This window comes from Zootermopsis nevadensis, unplaced genomic scaffold, assembly GCF_977971745.1.
Source record: "Zootermopsis nevadensis isolate Lab colony 2312 unplaced genomic scaffold, Znev_1.0 Znev_ptg000008l, whole genome shotgun sequence".
Classification (NCBI taxonomy): Eukaryota; Metazoa; Arthropoda; class Insecta; order Blattodea; family Termopsidae; genus Zootermopsis; species Zootermopsis nevadensis.
Window position 1 is genome coordinate 7,235,946 of NW_028259140.1, and position 23,311 is coordinate 7,259,256.

Here is a 23,311-nt window from a genome sequence, read left to right on the forward strand (position 1 = left end):
CAGAAAATGGTTTTGTTGTGTATTTTGGTCTTCGTGTTCTCAAATGAGATTCGTGAAATGAAAAATGTGTGTTACATTAAAGTGCAGTGCTCTTTTGAGGTCTTGCAATATTTAAAGTTTCATTTCTTTGTACAATTTTGTAACACCATTGTTGTGGAATATTTTAAGTTTGTGATCCAAAATGTCGACACATCAAACATAGTGTTGTGCCATTCAAGAGTCTGTTTTTGACAGAATTGCTGACTACTGTGAATCTCACATAATGTATGCTTTATGAGTGGGAACAAGTACTACCACAGCTTATATTTGTAAAAACAAAATTGGAAATGAGCCTCATTCTTTAATTTATTTCCACTATCAAAGTTAAGCAGCCATAAAACAAACTCTTTCTCTAGGAGTGTGCGGGGGAGTGCAGAAACAATATTTCTAACTGGGGGACCAAGACAACACTGTTGACTGGAAGAATAGACCTCTGCTGTCATAAAGCATCAATAGCTGAGTAGACAAGAAGGCTTTATATGTTCCATATCCTGACATCCTTTCTAAACTATTTCAAGTATTCTGGTGAATAAATCTGTATAAAATAAAAAAAACATGTTTAAAATAACTTTCTTTAACTTGTGTCTCCAATTTGTCAACTGTGATATTCTAAATAATAACAATTTTATATTATGATGTCCTATTTGGAAATTATGAAGTGTGTTATTTTCTTTCCAAGTAATTTAATAGAAGAGCAATTTTATTTGAAGTGCCTTTGTTCTTGTAACTCATTTGGCTTTAAACTTAAAATCGTTAGTAGTCTGAGGTGAAATCAGAATGAACAAATTACTCCATTTTGCTCTCATCGCTATTTGTTTGCATATGTCTTTTTGAGAATTTAATAAATGCAAGTGCTTAAGACATGACAGTGAGTAGAGATGTGTTATTTGCAGGTGAACAGGTCGAAGAGACTATGCTTTTCTGTTGAACAAGTTGATCTGGATTGAAAGTTGGCAGCGTGTTGTTTCGTTGCAAACCCAACTAAATCCCTAAATCATCCTGATTATGGAGATAATGCACACTTAGAATCTGAAATCTTACAGCCCAATCCTGTTTGCACTTTTACAACTTATGATGCATTTTAAGCCTTTACCATCCCTAACACTAACTCAGGAGCTGAATTTGTGCTCTGACTGAAATGCTCTTAATCTGAACGTTTGTCTGCTATAGTTCAAGAAATCTTTTTAAAAGCAGTCCAGCAAGTGTAGGCTGGTATTATTTTTTAATCTACACCTAACAAGTCTCCTAAGTAATGTTTAATTGAAATCAATCCAGAGTTCCTTAATGCTGAATTTGCTTTTCTTGTATATCAAGATACATAATTTAAAACTGATTAAAATAAGTAAATTATGGGACTTTGAATCAGTTCTTATAAAATGTGACAAAGTTAAAATATTTCAGAAATGATGGTTTTAGGATGATTACACCAAGGCAAATGAGCTGGAAGGGGCCTGTAGCACAAATAGAGGGGATATTAATCAAAATTTATAAGTGTGTATGGGAAGATAATGAAACATTTTAGAGAACTTGAGTCAGGTGATTGCTCAGGATGAAGACTATGGTGGACTTGTGAAAATATTTTATGAACCTTAAGGTTCCATAAAAAGAAGGAAACTTATTGACTATTGTAACAACATAACTTCTCAATGCTGTTACATCTAATCAGGTTTTTCAGGTGTTCTGAATATATGGTCATAGGATCAAGCCATATTTTATTTTGAATCTTTGACTTCCAAATTTAAAATGCCATACACAGCCATTCTTTCTGTGGTTATTAGAAGTAAAGGAGTAAGGTTGTGCATACTGATTGGATTTATGTGACTCAGGACTGCGACTGGTGGTGGTCTCTTGTGATTATGGAATAAATTTTTGACGTAAATACGTCTATATGGAAGGGAAGTGTAACGAAAAAGTGACAGGAAAATGTATAAGATGGTTACCTAGGAAATATCAACAATTTGTAAATATGGACTGACAACAATGGTCAGCTTGTATGCATTGTTATGTTACCTAGGAAGCGTCATCTGTTTACTCGGCATTGTTGTGTTACATTACTGCCGTCAACAATCCGTTTTCGTTATTGCGGAAAGAGCTGAGCTGTGAATCGCTTGTAGAAGAAGTGCGTCGTAAATTAGATAATTTTGTGCTGGTAAAAACGTTTTACAATATCACAGGTACTTATCTTATATAAGAATTATTAAGAAATCTTTTGTTGCCTCATACTATGTACAAGATGGATGACATTGAAGCTAAAAGACTCCATAACGCAGAATATATTTGACAGTAAAGAAAACGTAAAAAAATAAAAATATTAAATAATGAACCTAAAGTTCCCCCCCCAAAATACCAAAAACTAATGCTGAACATACAAGGGAATATATTGATTGTAAGAGATTTATTTTGAGTCATTTGAGAAATTATACAAGGATGTTTTCAGTTATGGTCACAGAAGATCCTAATACAATGCCGATAATATTGACAGGAGATTTTAACATTGATTTAAAAAGGAGGCAAATCAAAGCTTTGTCACATTTATGGAGGAAACGTTTGGCTTAATGTTAATGTCAAATCCTCAATGTAGTACTACTAGATCAAAATCTTGTATAGATATGGTGTTTGCACGATATATTGATACTCTAAAATGTACAAATTTTATAACATATTTCAGCTACCACAGGCCCATCTTAAGCGTAACTAATTCAAGGTAGGCAGTACTGTCTTACTCAAACTTTAATCAATTGTAAAGCGTGTAAAAAGCCACTATATAAACTCCTTACCGTATAGACGTATTTACGTCAAATTATCCGGAACCGTGGTTCCACTATAACTTTTTGGTTTCACAAAAGATGGGTCGACTAGCTGAGCATACTATTGGCTGCTGAAGTAGTAACAGTAACATTATTTAGGGAATAACGTTTTACTGAAGTACATAGCTTCAACAACGTTACATTTCTAGGCTATAACTTCTATTTGACGCCGTCGCCATGTTTGCACAAGTTGGCTCTTATCCAATTTTCTACACAATTTGTATGAATGTTTGTAGTCTGTGACCACACACGCCACGTTCTTGTTTCCTAGATAGTATTAATATTTATATAAAATTATTTCAGTGAAGTATATGACAGGTTATATTCAATATTGGTACCTTAATGTTTTTAAGATGCGGATTTTTTAAATGTTTGCGCTTTTTGCCTTTCGTCATTATTTCCTGAGTCCAACTACTTGTGTGAGTTTCTTCTGTCGTTTTGTGAAGCATGCAAGAACACTACCTGATCGTTACATACCTTCCCAGAAGATACTTTTATCTTAAACTTTGTCAAAATCTGTTAGCTTTAAATTTTCTCATTCTCACATTGTCATCAGTCACTATCAACAGTAAGGGCTTCGCAAGATCACAACGTTATTAACAAAACCGGTGTGCTTTCCGATTATTATTTATCATCATCACATAAAAATATTGAAAAATAACTGCAGAAAGAGTGAATTTCAAACAGTATATAGATTTAAAAAATCATGCGGTTCAATAAAAGCTTTGATTAAAATAAAATTCATTTTGTGTCTTTAATTGTAGATTGTGCCCAAGAAATCTGTTCAGGTTATTCACGACACCTAAATGTTTCCAGGAATCACTATATTGCACCAGTGGTTATCAACGTCTCTGTGGGGGACCTACGCTTCTCATTTAAAATTTTAGGTTATCTTTATTCTCTCAAGTCGTTCCTCTAAAGGTCACTAATTTTAACACATATATTACAAATTTTAATTGCAGGAAAATACTTCAGCAGAGAAGATAATTTTTAATCAGTTTCAGTAGGAATTATGTGTTCCCTTGAGCATTATAGAATTCCACCGGCCCATCAGCACAACCAACATAATCCACTAAAAAGTTTCTTAATATTAATATGATTACCCTCAGGATGTATTTGATATATCATTCTCCACTGAAACGTGCCCTGTATCATGACCACTAAATCTTAAAATTAACAAAAATAAAATCAATTGTGCTTTTGAATTTATGAATTAATTTCATGAACATGCAATATCATATGGATCAACTGATTACCGGCTTCCATTTCAGAACGCTCTTCTATCGTTCTATTTACTGTGGCCGTCTCCTGCTTGTGTGTAGGTATACTTTGATTTTCGCTTCGTTTGTAATAAATGATGAGGTACTTGACTCTGTGAAGCTGGTATGGTGTCTTATTTCCTGAAATAATTAATTAATTATTACATTTCTTTCCATTAGCGTGACTTCAAAAAGAAATGTGTTGTATTATCGTCTAATATGTGGAAGTGGTTACTAGATTCTGGAATAGACTTGCCCCGCTAAGAAAACTATTACTCTACAGTTAACAATCATTTCCCTCCAAAGTAAGTTGTCGGTGAAATCATGCCATTGCTGCGTAGAAAGCCATTTATAAAGAAGAAACTTCCACCCGATCTTGAAGACGATGAAGAAGTGTTCTACTGTGAGCTAACTAATGAGATATTTAGGGATTATGAGTAAGTAGTTTGCAAATTTGACATTTATATGATTGTTTGGTGTCATGAAGGTAGTTGTTTCTGCTTCATTACTCTGTATCGTCAGTGGATGTCCAACATAGATATTTCTGTCTCTCTGATTACCATTAGTGTATAAAACCAGATGTTGATTTAATAACTCGTGGTAATGACTAAAACAGTAATGCATGATGTCTGCAGTTGTAAACTTTAGAGGTTGTGTTTAATATTACAGTGATTCGAAATAACTTGAGATAAAGAACTTTCAGTTTACCCCAATATTCTTGTAATTATACCTACTTCTTGTGATTGTAACAAGATTTTCCGTTGTTGTTGCTTCATAGCTATATTTGTTTTTGTTGTATCAGTTGTGTTTTGAAATGTATTTTAAAAGTTACTGAACAAGAGGAGAGAGTTTTGTGTAACTAAATGCTGAAGATTTTTGTAGGGCTACCTTAATTTGGATACTGACTTGCATATTATTTTACATGGAAATGGCAAGGAGCTTGAAGTGTTTAACAGGATACTCATTGAAGAAATTTAAAATTACATCATATCAGCGATGTCTCTTTGAAACAGAATGTTTTCTCTTTGGAAGTAATTCAATGTAAGAGGCCTGAAAATGAATTTTCTAAACTTTGATGTATTTTTTGGGCATAACAAGCATGGATTTTGATGCTAAGGGCATCAAAATTAATAGTTGCTACTTACTAGAAGGCTAAAAATGAGATGCAAGTTGATTATACCTCTTGTGTATGTGTGTGTGTATGTATATGTATGTATATATATACATATATATGTATGTGTGTGTGTGTATATATATATATATATATATATATATATATATATATATATATATATATCTCTGTGCTAATTAAACTTCTGTGTCAATTTTTTTTGTGTGTAGATGTCTAATAAGAGAAGTAGTGAATGTGATTGTAATTTGACTGGTGGTGAAAGGGTGAATGGAGACACTAGTTTTGGTTTATCTGTTATAAAATGTTGCAGAGTTGTCTTTCTGTGTTATAGTTTCTGATCTGGAGTACTAAATTATGACATGTCTGATGTGTGAAAAATATTATTTAATTTTTCAATTCTGTCATTGATTTGAAGACATTCCAAATTAAAAGCATGATGTAATCCTGTGCAGTTTATTGGTATCATTCATGTTAGCACTGTTTGTCTCTAAATTTGTGGTAATTAAAGGTGACATATTTTGCAGGGAGTTCTGTCAGCGTGTTATCTTGTGCAATTCTTTGGTATGGTGCTGTTCTGTGACTGGTAAACCTCAGTTGACATATCAAGAGGCACTGCAAAGTGAAGAAAATGCTCGCACGTTTTTGAAAACTTTCCCCAAGAAGGTAACATATATTAGTAATGTCAAACTGTTACTATAATTTAACATTTGTTTTCTGTTTTAGAGAGGGAAGGGTGTTGCATGTAGTAGTAATGCAGTCTCTGGTTATTCTGCAATTAGTATGTGATGGAAAACCAGTATGTGTGGATGAAGTTCATGATGTATATGTTCACAGGAAGTGTAGCAGAAAACAAATTTTGTAAATTGTTCTTAAAAATTATTATTTTAGAGAAGAAAGTTTTTCATGCATACCACTGAACTGAAGTAGGATGGACTCTGATGGTACAGTATAGTATGAAACTTGATTGACTTTAAGATTTTTGTGTAGTGTCTGGGCCATTTTAAAAATACTTATTATATTACTCCTCTTAAAGCTCTTTGCATGCTCTTAGCATGAGCAACTGTCTCAGATTTATTGTTGTAGGATGATGATACAGATTTGTGAGATGAGCAGTTGCACCAGATTGTAGATTTCACTGAATATGAAGTAGCTCCTTAGTGCATTAAGCAGTGTATGATGCCATTGGTTTTTGTTGGTTCCAAAGTCAAATCTCTTTCCTGATGTGCTGTCTTGATTGACATTTGGTTTTCATGGTCTTTCCTATGCCTTAAAATTAGATAGCAGCATGACAGTTACCTTAATCTCATGAGATTCTAGTAGGGCATTTTCTATACATGTATCAAATGTCCTCAATTTTTGTCAAAAAATTTGGTTCTCTGGATACCACAGTGTGTAAAATCATAATGTATGTTAATACAGCTATTTATAAAATTAGGTATGTTGTCATTTTCTTTGTTTATGCAGTTGGTGATACCAGTATTATACTTGGCATCCCTGACCCAGAGATCATCTTTTGGTGATCTTTCAGAAGATGTTTTTACATTTACAAGAGAAAGATACTTTATTGGTGAGATTGTTGAGGTTAACATCAGAGAAGATATTTGGTATGTCTGTTTTGTTATAAATGTTTTTTAAAACATTGCCTTACTGTGTATGCATGTTCATAATACATTTGGAAATATATTATTACAGGTGTGAGAGTTGTGTCCTACAAGTTATTCCACCTGCAGAGAAGGAAATTGCTAATCTTCTCTCTGGAAATAGGTAATAATAGCCTTTTTATGATTTTTTTACTGAAACAGTGGCTTTTATAAAATATATGCATCATATGTTATTAGTGTATTTACATTTATCTATAATACATTTTATGTGCTGCAGTGTATGTATTTAATTTACCAAATTTGACTTTGATACCTTCACACACTTTCATTTCCTTCAGATGTATGTATTTTCATTTTTCATTTCAGCACATTAATTACTGTTATGTTACAATATTTTAACAAGTTATGTGTTTGTTTGATGTTAAATTGTGTTCTTTGCATATTAGAACATGTGATTTATATGTCAAGAAAATTGAAAATTTCAGGTCACATGCACTCCCATTCCCCATTATTAGCCGAGATAATCTGTAGTTGCCTGTAGTTTGCTTTAGTTGAATATGTAAAGCTTAGGTTAATGAGTGCAAAGTTCAAGATGGTATTGTGAATTGTAGGTCTTCAAGTTTATGTTTAACTACATGTGCTACATGTGTAGTCTTGGTGTCCCTTTGTGGAAATACATTAATATGCAGTATATGATATAATTTCCAGTGAAGTGTCATGGAGAGAATGTGAGACAACTTCATTTCCACCTGCATCACTCTACAGTTACAGAGTGAAAAAAATAAACAGCTCTAAGGAGGAGGATGTGATAACTATCAAGGCCTGTCAGCTAAGGCGGGCCAAAGGAGTATACACCAGGGAAAAGAATCGTTTGTTATTAAAACAATTTACAGAGCAGAAGCAAAAAGTATGGGTAATTAAGGTTAGTTTAAATATTTGTTATCAAAGTTACAAACTATTTGTTACTATAGAAGGATAAATTAAGAAGGCTAAGTGTACAGAAAAATTTACTTTGCATTTTCTGTGAACCTGAATGTTTTAAGTGGAAGGTGGAGCTGTTCATGTTTTGTAACCACAGATAAGATAGAACAGGAAGATAGGAAAGGTATATTTTGTACACACATTGTTTAAAAAGTATCTCCTTAACCGTTTGAAGTTAAAGTGCATTAGCAAGTGATTGTTTGTTAACCTATAATAAAAAAGAAACTTCTTTCTTAAAGATACTAAACTTGGCTTTGATTTATATTACTGAAATATTTATGTAATAAGCATTGGCCTCATGAATGTTAGCACTTATTTATTCAATGTATTTATGCATGAATGCTATTTTTGTATCTCTCTTAATTGAAATGACTTTATTAGTTACACATTTTCTTATTTGCAATTCACAGGATAAAGTTGTTAAGAAATACAAGATTTCAGAGATAAATTTTGGCCACATTTTTTGTGGAGATCTACCAGAATTTGAAATATCTAAGAAGATTATGAAGATGGCCATTACTTCACCTAAAATAGAAAGTAAAGGTCAAAACAAGGTGATGAAGGAAAAAAGGCAAGAAACAATTCATAAATATTTTAAATCACCTGGGAAAGGAGAGGCAGCATCAAGAAAGATTTTATCTCCAGATAAACAGAAGACTGCTGGTAAGGATCTGTTGTTACAAACAAGGCCTATGAAGAAGCAAGTGGACTTGCCTATAGGCAAGCAAGATTCCAAGAAGACATTGCTAACAAATAAGAAAGATATTCCTTCAAAGAAGAATTTGGAAATTGGGAAACATGAAAACTCAGGTAAAAAATTACCACCCCTTCAACAAAGGCAAAAATCTCCTAAGAAAAGTTTGCCATCAGGAACATGTTCCAATACTCAGAAACCTTCTCCTACAAAGAAGGGACCTAAGAAATTCACTCTAGATTCTGTTGTGAAGTCACCACAGAAGCAACAATTAGCAAAGAAGGTGAAGGACAAGTACAGGGATGCAGGAAACACAAAGAAAAGAGATGCAACCAAGAACCTTTTGGAGAAACATAAGATGAATAAGATGATCCCTTTGAAACAAGGCATGAATGACAGGTTTGTATTTCCTTATATGAGCTCTCTTTCAATTTAAAATTATACCATAGTATTTTAATTATATCATTTTTATTCACTGCTTGAAAATAGAAATACATTAAATTAATTGTTAGTATTTGACATAACGTTCCTCATCAAATATTCTCTTAATTTTCATAGACTGACATTGGAGGAAAGAAGAAAGAAGCTAAAGGAGGAGAGGAAAGAGAAAGCTCTTGAAGAAAAGCGCAAGAAGGTGGAGGAAAAATTGAAAGAGAAAGCAAAACTGAAAGAGGAAAAATTACGTTTGGCAGAATTTTTGAAACAGTGGAACCGTCAACGAGACGATTTGGAATGTGAAGATTTGAAGGTATTTTTTTGTTGAATTTTCTTTGGGCATGGTCTCTACTATTTAAAGCTAAAAATTAGTAATTTTTCCTTAATTTATTAATAGAGAAGTTTTATTCTGTGTTATATGATGTGTAAAAATGTGCAATTGTCTACCTTTACTGTAATATGAAAATGTGAATTTAGATGCACATGACAGTGAGAATCAATCTCTTAACATCACACCAATTGTATGTTCAATTTGTAACAAGAAAATCAGAAATGTTTTGGTCCCTAATCATAGGCAAGCTGCAGAGAAGTCCTTAATATTTTCTTGTTTTTCTTGAAATGTACAAGGTCCACTTTAACCTGTTCCTGTTTTGTTGTCTTTGTGTTCTTTCAAGGTCAAACAAGTTTTTGCCCTGGAATGTAGTACAGTATAGGGCTGATAGAGAAATATTGGTACTGTTCTTTCCTTGTTTGCAGAATAAGGTTGCATAATGCATATTCACCTATACCTTGGGATGACTTCCCTGTATACTATATATATACTTCATCAACTACTACAAGGATTGGGCCTATTGACCCGTTCCGGGACAGTTGCTCAAGGCAACTTGTCCTTATTAGTCTTGTAGGGTGCATTTGAGTAGTGAGTGACAAGCCCACTGCTTCTGCACAATTTCTATTCAATCCTGATTTGTCTGCTACAGCCATCTAGTAGAGAATCAGGAGAGACATGGGTGAGAAATGACCACTGAATTTTGCTTATGAAACATCTTGAATGATGCTCGTAAGGTTCTTTTACATGCTTTAAATCTATGACGTGGGACCGCTGGCTTTACTTCCCTTCTGAAGGAAGTTGAGCTACAGATTTTTATCACCCTTTAAAGTCCATTGACCTCGGCCAGGTTTGAACCCTTGAACCTTGGGTCCAGTGGCGAGCACGCTAATCACTAGTGGAATGATCTGAGTACACTGTGATTTCATCAGTGTTTGTTTTATTTGTTGCAGGAATTACCAGTTCCTACAAAGGTTGATTGCGTTATTCCAAATGAGTTCTTTGGTGATTTTGTAATGATATTGGAGTTTTTACACTCTTTTGGTGATATTTTGTCCTCCAAAAGTTTCTTTCCAAATGGTGTGACCTTTGATATTGTGGAACGCGCATTGTCTGCAAGTGAAGTAGCTGGTGAGTTATTGAAATATAGGTTCATACAAATAAGGCAACTATTAACTCACTTGATGAAAGACTGTTGGGTTACAAGCCGCGTCAGATTTCAGAATTGTGAATAAACCACATATTCTGCCAATGTTTCAAGAACAGTCTCTTTTCTCATCCGCAGGGCTGCTTGGTAACCAGTCTGATCCTTTGTTATGCGCTTGCTGCTGAGAACTGAGTACCAGTAGCCTTGTGTACCTTTTGTAATGTTTTTCTTGGTCTTACGTTTGATGAGTTTATGCGATGCTACAGTTTTGTGAAAACATCATTAGGTAGGGCACCTTACCAAATTTGTCCATTTAATAATTAGAAAGTATGAACTAAACCAGGAACATGTATTGTCCTTCATAATAAATTACTGTGGCATTCTTTCTTGTTTATAGGTCCACTTAGTGATATAATTCAACTCCTCCTGATGGCACTGTTCAGTATGCAGGAAGAAGAAGATGATGAAATACTGGAAACGGATAGTCAGACATCAGGTATGTGATAACCACAATACACATTACATGGCTGACAAAAAATGTATCGCTGTTCAGATTACATATACATACATCATACATACATCTTTATTACATTCCATGGATCCATAAGTTAGTCAGATGACAATAGGATGTAGAATAAGTTATAATAATACAATACATGTTATACAAATACAAGTCATATAAATGTCACAAAAATACAAACAAAGGATAAATTACGACTTACTTGTAGACATTAGGAATTCATCGACAGAGTAAAAGGAGTGTGTAATTAAGTATCTTTTCAATGCTGTTTTAAATTGTGCCTTTTTATTTACAAGACTTGAGGGATTAGATGGTAGACTGTTGAAAATTTTGATCCCTGCATAATATGCACTCTTCTGAAAACATGAGAGGTTGGCAATTGGTCTATGAAGCTGATTTTTATTCCTTGTGTTGACATGGTGTGTTGATTGGTGTGCTGTCTAACATAAATTAACAGTCTTTATATCAAAATGTTTTATCATGATGTGTTTATGTAAGAGAAATGCAAGTATGAGTCCTATAATTCTATGCACAGGCATTGGATTTTATATTATGGTGTTTTAGTTGGCCTGACTGATGAAATTGGCGACATTACATCATCAGAAGCTATCAAGTTGGCAACAGCTGCAGCAAGTTGGTGTCGGCTGTACCAGGGTATTCCACTCAATAAAGTGACACTAGATTCGATAACACTGACGGAAGTTTTAAGGCTGCATCTTCTGTCATCTGGTGGGCGGTCTGGAGAAATGAGTTCCAAGTGGAGGTGAACAGAAAGGGTCTTTATTTCAATTTTGATTTTGAGAATATTTGAATCCATGCCCTATTTTGGTCAAATTTGCAGCCTTGTTAATATTGTGCCTTTATTAATATAAGGATTGCTACATTCACATCATTTGTGTGTGTTATACTGTGGTTCTTTGTGTTAGGTTTTCTAATTTTTTATTTTTTTCAGTATTTTGCAGTGCATTTCAGAAGTCTTTTTAGGAGTGAGTCAGTGTTATTGTTGCAAGTGAAGGTTAAACTTTGAACTAACAGTGAAACCAAATAACTGTTATAAACAGGCAGGATTTTTAATTACCGTATTACCTCAGCGCTCTTTTTCACATTTTATAATTTCAGTAATTTGGGTGCATCTTACATCTAATTGCATCTAAAAATTATATAGGATCTTTTTTTTCCTCTCCTCCTTGTGGCAACCAGTTAATAGACCATTACAATCAATGGTGTCTTAAAATCGAGGAAATACGGTAATTTTATTTTATTTTATTTACCATCTAGTTCTGTAAGCCTAGGGACAAATTACTAATGACCACATATGCATTTGATAGTAGTTTATTGTAAATATTCTAAAACTTTTACAAGGAGCTTTGGTTATTGAACATTTTAAAAATGTAGGTCAGAAAAGTTAAACCTAAAGGTTGGAACACTTTATTACGTTTTAAATCTGGATGCATTTGACTATTTCGTCTGTTGACCGAACTTGAAAGTTGCTGTTCTAGTTTAAGTAATTGTTAGCATGAATGTAAGGAAATGGAAATTGAAATTGAAAGGATTAAAAATGACTGTGATTTGTTTCCTATAGATTAATTTTTACAGTGAAACTATAATTCTTTTCAGTCTGCATTCTTCATACTTTGCAGAATTTCTTTGGCCTACAAAGGACTTCATTTTGTTCTTATAACTCCTGATAAATGAATGATACTAGATAGTTCATTAAGTCTTAAGTGCCTTTTATTTTTGTGGATGAAACTCTATTGGTTTTGATATTGTTTCAGATATCAGCAGCGTGGTGGTTATACAAGTTTGGATGATCCAGGTTTACTTCTACGGATTCAACAGCCCCATATTCTTAGATCCCTCAGTGTAATGAATGTGTGTGATCTACCTTTAGGTATGTCCCGTGCTGTAGCCAATTTTAATTCATGTTATGATCTCTGTCTTGTAATATTTAATGTGAACTGAGTGTTCAGTACCTTCAAATTTTTTGTGATATGGAATCATGCACAACAATCACACTTATAAAACATCAGTCTTTATTTTGTACTTTAGCAGGTGTTTGAACTTGTAACATCAGGTTATACAGGCCAGCAAACACTGTTGCAGAGACTCACAAGTTGCAGTGTCCCAAGTATGTTTGTTTTGCATGACTGTGAAAAGTTGTCTCGGATGGTTGGGATTCTCTGGCTGATGTTTATAAATTTTGTTCTTTAAGGAAGATGGCTGTCTTTGAGCATACACATCATTCATGAAAACAAACAGGCTGCACAGTAGTCAAATTGTTAAAAATAATTAAGGAAATTTGCATGTTTCCATTGTTTTCAGTACACTCGTTATGAATGTTACTGGTCGATATACATTTAAGCTGATTTATGTTATTTTCTTTTCCTCCTTTCCTTCCCCCCATTTTTTTAAGTGTACATCTCACTCTTTTGACAGGTACATGTTATTACAATATCTTGTGCTTGATAGAATTGTTTCTTTATTTCTTTCTGTTTTTCTTTATCCTGTGCCTTCTTCTATGCCTTCATGTCTGAACATGACTGTACTACATATCATTAAATAAAGCTGTCCCGCTGTATGCCACGTAGGCGCTGAGGGAGGAGGAGGAGGAGGTGGATGTTTTGCTCCTGCTCATTCTTAACCTCGGCGCTATGTAGGGTGAGCGGTTGGTGTCATGTCCCAGCTGTGCTTTACCTCTGGGGAAAGGACCCCTGGTGCCCGTTGGATAGGAGGCTGAGTGGGCCCAAAGCTTTATACACACAGCAACTGGTTCTTCATTGGCTTTTGCACAGCATATATAGCAATAGTGCTGTATTTCATATCAAGTGCTTGAAAGCAGGCTAGCACAGGAGACTTTTAATATGTTGTGCAGGACTGCGTAACATAAATTTTAAGACATTGGACATTCAGTCTATGTAACAGCTTTGTTTTCCTTTGCAGTGGATAAGTTGCAGATTGTGACATGTCTTATTAATCAGATCTCAACATATGCTACTGTGAGGGATGTAATTGAAGAACGAGGGGACAAGGTTAAGCAGCTTCGTGCTGAAATAAGAACACATCAAATAGCGGAACTGAAAAAGGAAAGGGAAGCAGCTGCAATAAGGTATATTACTGCCATATTATTCATGTGTACTATTCCTGTGTTAGGAAAACTACACATTTATTTTGAATGTGCAGGCTCTTTCTTGAGTATGATTTTGGTCTTGTGATGGATTTTGTCTGAAAGGGAAGTGATGGAAATTTCCTGCATAGACAAGTCTCACCTCTGATTTACAGTTGCCAAGTGTGTAATTTCAGGTATGTACAAAATTACATGTGTTACATCCTGATTTTGACACCTCTGTGCTCTTACAAACACACAGAAAAGGCTGCTATGGAACATTTTTATTGTTTTTTCAAATTGAACTATAAAAAATTATTCTTTATTACTATAAATTTTTATTGTTCTAGTGATCATTAGAGTTATGTTAGAGGACCATTGATATTTCGGTTGGAGTGATTATGTGTACCAAAAAATTCAAGATCACTTATTATACAGGGTGCTAGATATAATATTTTTCCTAAGATAAAATATGTAATTAAATTGATGGCCTGTTTCCATAACTTAATATTGTTACATTGGTTAAATACATATATTGGGTTTGACATGTTACGTGCATAAAACGGCATAAATTTGATTGGAAAATATTCAGGGGAAGTGACCATTGGGGAAACCTACTTGTATGTAGTTGAGAGGCATGTGAATTAGGTTGTTAGGAGGTGAACTTTTTAACTTAGAGTATGGTCCACTGGTAGTGAGCTTTTATGTACCTTTGTGTTCCATCAGAGTAGTGAATTTCTTGATTAGTTGTTGAATAACTTCCAGCTGCTCAAAGAAAATCCTGTACCTTGTAATTAATTGGCCAGTCCATTGCAAATGTAATTAAAAAATTTGTGTATTTATATGAGTAGAAAAAGTATTTCTTTGTGTAATTTAGGATGAAAGAACGGAAGGAGGCTAAACTCAAACTTAAAGGAGATGCTGAAACAGGAACAGCATCAGCAGTTGCACCTGTTACTGACTTACCAGTAGAAGAGGAAGAAGAGGACAAAGAAGTTCGGCAACAGAGACTGGATCGTGAATCATCACGTCGGAAACAGGAAATACAGAAGAAGTCTCGTGAATTGCACCAAGCAGTATTTGGACATCAGGTGTTACCCATAGGAACTGATCGTGCTTATCGACGTTTTTGGGTGTTTTCATCTCTTCCAGGACTCTTTGTTGAGCATGATGAGCACTGGGCAGGATCATGTTTGCCAGAACCTACCCCCTACAATCCTACTTTAGCTCATTCAGATGATACTCTGACATATGTCCGGAAGCTGTTTGAAGAAGAGTGGAATGGAGGCAGTGGTAGCGACAAGGAAAATGATGTTGGTGATGAAGCTCGTCCAGTGGCTACTTCTAGTGGCAACAAAAAATTATTGGCTGAAAAAAACACAAGTAGTGATTCTGGTGATGTGTCTCATGTAAGTAGGGGATTGAGTGATAGAATAGCATGGACAAGTAGTGAGACGATCAACGATTCTGATAAAGTGACCATGACAAAGCAACAGCCCTTGATTTGCACAGCAGATATCAACACTTGTCCTGTGCATGGACAGTCAGATTCAGCTGTCCGGACCAGATGGGCTTTCTTCAGTAAAGAAGAAGATATTAATCATTTGATCGATTGCCTTAATAGGCGTGGTATTCGAGAAAGTGAACTGCGACAGACTTTAATGCAGGAAAGGACTTATATAGTACAGAAAATGGCAAATTGTCCAGTACATAAACTGGATCGAACCCAAGTAAGTAACATGTGGTTTACATTTATAATTGCATATAATGGCTGATTTTATTTAAAAGCAGTGTGATGTGCTTATAGTATATTGCTTTTAAATAAATGCAGCTTTTATAGTAATGAAACATGTTTAATGTGTACATATATTGCCTATGGACATAGTCTGTCACATTTGACTAAAAGTACACTGTTTGTGTAATGCAGAAAAAATTGAAGTTATGTGCTGATGGTCATGATTTCGTAGCAAGAAATTTAAATGAGGCTGTGGTGGTGTCTTCAACAAAACACGTGTTGCTGTTTATTCTGGGAACTAATTGAATGTATAAATTGTCTGTGTGGGTGACATGCCAGGCTACTGAAAGTAAAGCAGATGGTATACATAGTTATTAGGTCAGCATATTTTGAGAACTTATTTTTTTACTGGAATTTTGGTTTTGATTTACCAAATAATTTCCTTTAAATTTCCCAGAACCAGTCTCTTCTGCATGTGTGTTCATGAATTTCTATCTGTTTTTAACAGATTTCAGATCTTTCATTCTTGGCATTTGCATGCTCATGTTATCACTGTTGTATAAGTAACCAAAGCTGTTTTATTAGCTGTTTTTGTTTTTGGGTTTGTGTGGAGCTGGTGTGTCTCAGTCAGTGTAGTAACTGTGTTATAGACTAGATGACCATGATTTGATTTCCATCATGGGCATAGATTTTTCTGTGTCCATACTATCTTTGTGGTCCACTCAGTCTGTTATCCAGTGAGTACCAGAGTCTTTCCCCAAGGATAAAGCATCTGGAGTATTTGACTGACCACTACTTTCATCTAGTGATGTGGTTATGAATGTGTAGAGCCATATCTCTGCTTCCCCATATGTCATAATAATATGGTCCTTTATTAAGCATGTTAACAACTGCTTTTATCATTTGCTCCCACTTTGGTCCATATATTCCCCTGAGCACTCTGTTCTCATATCTTCAACCTGCATTCTTCCATTTATCTGATGTTTCACACTCGTATGAAACAAAATACAAAATTGTGGTTTCATATTTTATTCTGCGTATATTTAGATGCAGTTGGTAAAACTAAATATTCTGAACTGAATGGTAGCAAGCATTCCCTAAATTTATTGTTTTAATATATTTATAATGAATTTGTTATTTGTTACTGTCATTCCCAGATAGTTGAACTTTGCCACATGTTCTAAGGATTTAGTAGCATTTTTTGAAATGATTTTGTTGTTTATTGTAGTGACAAGATATGTATTGAGTTTTCTCTTTGTTTGCTTCTAGACCCAGCAAGTCATTTCTGCCTCAACAAACTGCGTTGTAAAAACAAATGGAATGTTGCCACAGAAACCAGTCACTCTGTGTTCAAGGCTGGAAATAAGGGGCTGTTATCTCATGCTCATACATGTGTGTGCATCGGTGTTTAGGCTTTCTTTATATAATTACAATCATACCCCATTAGAGCACCACAATTTGTTCTCTACCAGTATTGGCATTAAAGTGTGTCTGGCCGTAAACTGAGTTTTTGTATGTCTCCTCTCTCTCCATGGCATATAGCGGGACACCTCTACTTTTTTTACATATTATAGTCCCATATGATGTGTGAAATACTGTGATTGGGCCCCCCCCCTTTCTCTCTCTCTCTCTCTCTCTAATACAAAATTTCTCACATCCATCTTTTGTCCAGTTGTTTTTTTGTGTTCCTTAATAACTTCATCAATTGCTGTTATATTTTATGCATTCAATTGCCCTTTCCAAATAATTTATGAATCCTCAAGGTTTTACAATTTTGTACCCTTCAACCATTTCACACATTAATATATTTCATTCTCCCATTTATTTTTTCACTGTGAACATCTCCAACACAGCACTAACTGATGAACAGTGTGGTTGTCCCTTTACTGGAAGTTGCTTTTGAAATTTCAAAGGGAATTCCTATTCCGAGGCTTTTGTGGGCACAATGCAAGTATGACAGTGAATTAATTGTTCATGCTGCTCTATCCATACATCCTTATGTTTATTAGTGTGAAACTAATCCACATGAACAGACTGTCATTTACAAGACCATTTACAAACACTGTGTTTTTTATGTGAAGATGCAGGGCACTTTTGTTCCTGAACCAAGGAAATCTCGCTCACAAAAACATGAGGATGCCAATTTGAACTTTGCGCCAGGAACACCTACAGATGAGATCTTGGAGCTAACATTGCGAGATTTCATTTTAGAAATGGAAGAAAAAATACAGATTGGTGGTCTAGGCTCTCTAAAGGTATGTTAAAATGATGTATTTATGATTTGTAATACTTGGTTCTTCTTTCAAATTACTGGAAGTTGGACATTCTTTATGTTACACAAATGTGACAACCTAATTCTTTGCAAATTTGAATGTGTTTTGATTTCACTGAATTTTAAACTAATGCGACACAAGTTGTATCATATGAATAGTGAGACAAAATGAAGCTAGTATGCTCATTTTCTGACTCGTAGTTGCAAATGCACCTAGAAATAATATAGCAAGATAGTCATAATATGTTAGATGAGAATTGCAATAGCACCATGTTTAAAAACAGTAACTGTATCAGCAGTAAACACTTGTATTGGTTTGATTATGTTAATGACTGAACAGTTCCTTTGGGCTCTCCAAAGTTCTTTACCATTAGGCTTATGTATTACTTACTCCATGGAGCCAAGTCCTTCCTGAGAAGCCAACAGTCGCTCAGCCACTCACAAAATTCTCAACATTTCATGGAACCTGAAGGTTCATTATCATGTTCACAAGAGCCTGCCACTGGCCCCTTTCCTGTGCCAGATGAATCCAATCCATACCATTTTGAATAGGAAACATGTCAGGCAAATGTTTACTTATATGGTTTGTTTAAACACATTTTGATAAGCGTAACTAGTTTCATGAGGCTTATATATTAAATCTTAAATTAATGATCTGTCCTTCAGTCTTGCTTCACAAAATGATATATGCAGTATGTTCAGTAAGTAGTTTCTGAGAGTGTTGCACATATTTATTACTTCAACATAGACATTGAAAATAACAAGGAATACTTCATGAAAATTGAATGGCTATGGATATGTAGCTGTGGCAGTTACATTGAAAAGTAGAAATAATGTCTGTTATTCCTTGTTCTTTTGGATGTCTATATCAGGGTAATAAATGTGACTTAACACATCCATGAAAGCTAATTGTCGAACATCCCTAATGTTTTAGAGTCTGTGTTTGCAGGTATATAGTCGAGAAGTGTGGCGGACTTCCATTAACAAAAGAAGTTACGACAAACAATGTGACAAGCTTGTATGGGGTTCTGAAAGCCATTTGAAGAAAGAAGACAAGGATGTAAGTTTACAATATGGCAAATTGTCCTTTCTCCCATTGGTTAGTTGCCTTAATGTGAGTTTTGCCAAAGTTTGACATTCACATATAATCATTTTACAGAAGTGATTGTGCTTTTAATGTCATGTATAAAGTGTGATCATATTGTTACCCAGTCTTTCTAGTATTTTTAAATTAAAACTTTATTAGTCAAATCCTGATAATATTAATGCTGGACGGGATATTTTATTGTAATATATGTGTATGTGACGGACACTATATTTACATGTTGTATTTAGAAGTTTGTAACTTGACTGAAGGGGTAATAAAGGGTTGCAGGATGTAAGGTGGTCTAACAATTTTATGTAAGTAGTCTTCCTTCATCATAGGGTTCTTTTCAAGAAATTTGTCATATATTTGTAATTGTATGGGTGCATTGCTTCATAAAATGGGGCCACACATGCTGAATGTACAGATTTCAGGTACAAGAATTTTTAGTTCTTTTCTGCAAGATGAATTTCAACTTTAAAATATGGCCATGATGTCAGTTTAATGAAATATGTATTCTTTTATGCTAATATAATGAAAGTGGGATTTCTAGTACATATTATACTCAAAAGGGGCAGTTTCTTTTAAGTTGTTTACTTTTATTGCAGGCTATAGATTGCAGTGACATTCCAATGGAACAAGACAACAGGGGTGAGTAATATATAGCAACATGAAATGAATAAAGTGAAAGGAAGAACTATAGAAGAAAACTAAATGTAATGAGCTTTTTGCTGCTCATCATGGAACAAAAACCAGAAAATCTTTTCATAAAAATGCAGTGACAGATGTAGACTGACTAGTCCCTTCAGCTATTGCTGTTGTGGTTGCACATGACAGTACGCAACTCAGGTACATGTAAGTGCTACTACAGCAGTCGCTGCATGTGATATTGCAGCTGCTGCTTGCAGAACCATGCCTTCATTCTTAATTTGTATTGATATTCTGATTATTTTTATAGAGAGAAGTAGTAGCCCAAACTCAACAGATGCAGAGATATGCTACAGAGATCCTGGTCGGCTATTACTGGAGGATAGTGAACCAAGTAGCCAGCAGAATCCTGTGGTTACCAACCTTGCTAGTGCCATCCTTCAAGTTGCACAAAGTGTAGAAAGAAAGTACCTACAAAAGCCACTTGGTAAGTCAGTCATAATTCACAGAGTAGAAAACTGGCACATATTTTGGCATTCTGAGAGAGTAATATCCCCCCTAGAATCAAATAATTAAGTTTATTTCATATCACCATTTATACTGTAGTCATTTTAATATATATATATATGTATTCGTTTTTAATTAAACATATTTATCTTACTGAGAATTTACACATTCTTCACAAAAGGAGGACATGTATACTGGTTTTATAACTGTATGAATACATACTTTGAAATTGTCATTGTGAACCTACAAACAAGCATGACGTCTGCATAGTGCAGAAATGTGAAACAAACATGTAACTGCTGAATCACATCTTGTTACATAACATACTATACCTATGTTCCTACAACACATGCCTCATGAAGAAAAGAATGCTGAATACCTCCGATTCTCCTTTTCCTGTGGGTGGCTGATAGTATAGGAATGTATATTCAACCCTGTTATCAACTATGAGATGGTTGTGGAGAATAACGAACATTAATTTGATAGTGTAAGATGAACAAATGCAAGAAGTAAAACTGATTTAAAAGTAAAAAATAAAGGCAGTTTATTCAGCGTGGTTTAAGGTTTGCTTTAATTGCCAATAAACAACTTTTATTGTATTTTCCACAAAACAACTCAATAGGTAATCAAATTGCCATTTTACTCCCTTCATTTCTGCATGTCTGCCCATTGCCAAACTGAATGAACATTCTGATTCTTTGTTGACAAATTGCTGCATAACCCTATCATTCGTACATGGTTTGTATATACACAAGTATGTACATGTTTGGATACATTTTCCTTTGTGTTATTCAGTCATATCAAAAACTGACTGGAAAATGAACATTGTGACAGTTGAATAAATATATAGATTTCATTTGATCGTTGCCAATGGGATACAGCTGACTCAGAATAGTAGTAGAAGTAACCCAGCCGCATTCCCATACAGTTTTATGCATTTACTGAAAATGGACACTTCTGTGAACATATTAAATAATGACTTGAGAGATGTATATTTACATGATTGTGAAAAGAGATCCATAGTGTTTTTTGTGTGGAAAATAATTAAATGGCACTGTCATTTGATTAGTAAAATATTCTTATATTTAACATTGTTACAGTGACCATGTATAAAAGAAATTCTAAAAATGGACTTGTTACATCTGACTTATGCTGTATTTCAGGTGCAGAGGATGGTTCCAGTGATAAGACACTGATGAAAAGGTGGGAGGTCAGTTTAATGGCTTCTACAAGCTTTTCACAGTTGTTTCTTCATTTTACAACCCTTGGTAAGTGTTATTGTTGAAGTAATCAACAAATTTCATTAATTAATGAGTGGGATTACATTTGGAATTTGTAGTTTCATTAATGTCTCGTAGCGTAAGTAGCAAAGCTGTTTTTTTGTTGTTGATATTATGTAAACAGTTCTATTTTTACAGATGTTACAGCAGTACTGCAAAGATTCAGGATTAAACCTTATTTATTCACCTTCACTTTCATAAGACAAAGTCTTCAGCACCTAATTACAAAAAATATATTTATGTGTATATAGTTTACATTTTCTTTTTGAGGAATCTAAGGTTTATGAATTTTGGTGTTTATACTGTGGTACATAGTGTATTGTAAGATATATGTGATAGATTATAATTGTTATTTCATTTACTTTATTCAGTTCTTTAAACAGTGAAGCTTTAAATTATGAATCATGCTATTGATTGTCATATTTGATAGATGCTAAACCTAACCTTTTAGTTGGTTGTTTAGTGTTTCATTTTTGATTGAAAATGTTGAATTTTGAGAACAATTATGAACTGTTGTAAATGTAGCATAAGTTTATATCTAGGTTATAAAATGCTTATTATTTTAGTTGCACGTGAACATTATTTAAATGCCTTTTTTTCTGTGTAAAATGTGTTTTATTCTAGTAATTTATAAAGAGACCACTCTGTAATATGTGTTTTATGAAACAGTTTATTGCAAAAAATAATGTTTATTTCTCATGAAAGGTGATTGGATAATAGAGCTGTTTGATATACATATTTTACTATCTCCATCCCAGTAGTGAAGAGATTGCATTAAGACTACTAATAATTTTAGTAGTTTGCTGTCACGTGACTTCAAGATAACCTGCTTTATGATTTTCCAAAGTCGGCTCATTAGTAATATAATTTCTGGTATAGTTTGTATTTTATAAAATTCTTTCTGCCAGAATGATCCATGAGATTATTCTTAATTGATTGGAATTGCCTGTTTAAAGGGTTTATGTTATTGGCAGTATGTAACAAAAGGAAAGGCATAAGTTAAAAAACCTAGGCCTGTAAGCAGAAAAAGTTTTTCACTTAAGTTTACCATTTGAAAAGCAATGTAAAAATTTTTGTTTTGACATTCAATTCTTCCAGTTAACAGTATTCAGTGGTCCAGATCAGCTTCAAATGCTCACTGCCGTTTATGTAGACGTCGTGGTGATGCTGAGAATATGCTGCTTTGTGATGGATGCAATAAGGGGCATCATCTTTATTGCCTTAAACCGAAGTTAATCGTATGTTGATCTTATATCTGTCAGCTACCTATCTTTGTTGATATTAACATAATTTGAATATAATATAGTGCTTTCTGATTGCTATAAACTTTCATATTCATAAATGTCTTACTTTTGAATGTAACAGGCTCTACTAACATTTACAATAATACCTTTACATAGAGAGTTCCACATGGAGACTGGTTTTGCCCAAAATGTCGACCACCGGAAAAGGTTCGTGCTTCTAAAAAGTCGAGGCGTCTATTTTCTCAAGAATCAGATGAAGATGATGTTCAGAAGGAAAAGACTCAAGATTCACAAAAGTACGTTTGTGTTCTTTTATTGAAGAAATTTTTAAACTAGTACTGGGCATTGACGTTTGGTTGTTTATACTTTCTTTTGGCATTAGCCACAGATTATTTTAAAATGTTGCAAAAACCTAGCATATCCTTAGTCTTAGTCATACTTAGATCCTGCAGTGAAGTTCTGGATTCATTTTCTTTGTTATATATCTTATTACCT

At 34.2% G+C, this 23,311-nt stretch overlaps 1 protein-coding gene across 4 annotated transcripts in view; it reads left to right on the plus strand.

The window, feature by feature from the left end:
* Nucleotides 1-2,128: 2,128 nt before the first annotated feature.
* Acf (ATP-dependent chromatin assembly factor large subunit) overlaps nucleotides 2,129-23,311 on the plus strand; it is a 28,578-nt gene continuing 7,395 nt past the window's right edge. For 2 of the 4 annotated variants that reach the window (XM_087344650.1, XM_022063864.2), the window contains exons 1-22: nucleotides 2,137-2,213; nucleotides 4,118-4,164; nucleotides 4,286-4,542; nucleotides 5,762-5,900; nucleotides 6,702-6,841; nucleotides 6,930-7,001; nucleotides 7,547-7,760; nucleotides 8,230-8,912; nucleotides 9,072-9,261; nucleotides 10,230-10,407; nucleotides 10,821-10,919; nucleotides 11,508-11,706; nucleotides 12,719-12,834; nucleotides 13,884-14,049; nucleotides 14,924-15,776; nucleotides 17,863-18,036; nucleotides 19,003-19,113; nucleotides 19,746-19,788; nucleotides 20,096-20,272; nucleotides 21,456-21,560; nucleotides 22,671-22,810; nucleotides 22,973-23,112. In XM_087344650.1, the coding sequence (XP_087200776.1) occupies nucleotides 4,430-4,542; nucleotides 5,762-5,900; nucleotides 6,702-6,841; nucleotides 6,930-7,001; nucleotides 7,547-7,760; nucleotides 8,230-8,912; nucleotides 9,072-9,261; nucleotides 10,230-10,407; nucleotides 10,821-10,919; nucleotides 11,508-11,706; nucleotides 12,719-12,834; nucleotides 13,884-14,049; nucleotides 14,924-15,776; nucleotides 17,863-18,036; nucleotides 19,003-19,113; nucleotides 19,746-19,788; nucleotides 20,096-20,272; nucleotides 21,456-21,560; nucleotides 22,671-22,810; nucleotides 22,973-23,112 (4,052 nt within the window). In that variant the 5' untranslated portion in view covers nucleotides 2,137-2,213; nucleotides 4,118-4,164; nucleotides 4,286-4,429. Of the gene's footprint in view, nucleotides 2,214-4,117; nucleotides 4,169-4,285; nucleotides 4,543-5,761; nucleotides 5,901-6,701; nucleotides 6,842-6,929; nucleotides 7,002-7,546; nucleotides 7,761-8,229; nucleotides 8,913-9,071; nucleotides 9,262-10,229; nucleotides 10,408-10,820; nucleotides 10,920-11,507; nucleotides 11,707-12,718; nucleotides 12,835-13,883; nucleotides 14,050-14,923; nucleotides 15,777-17,862; nucleotides 18,037-19,002; nucleotides 19,114-19,745; nucleotides 19,789-20,095; nucleotides 20,273-21,455; nucleotides 21,561-22,670; nucleotides 22,811-22,972; nucleotides 23,113-23,311 lie in introns of all 4 variants that reach the window. The other 2 variants (XM_022063862.2, XM_022063863.2) reach the window with 2 other exon arrangements.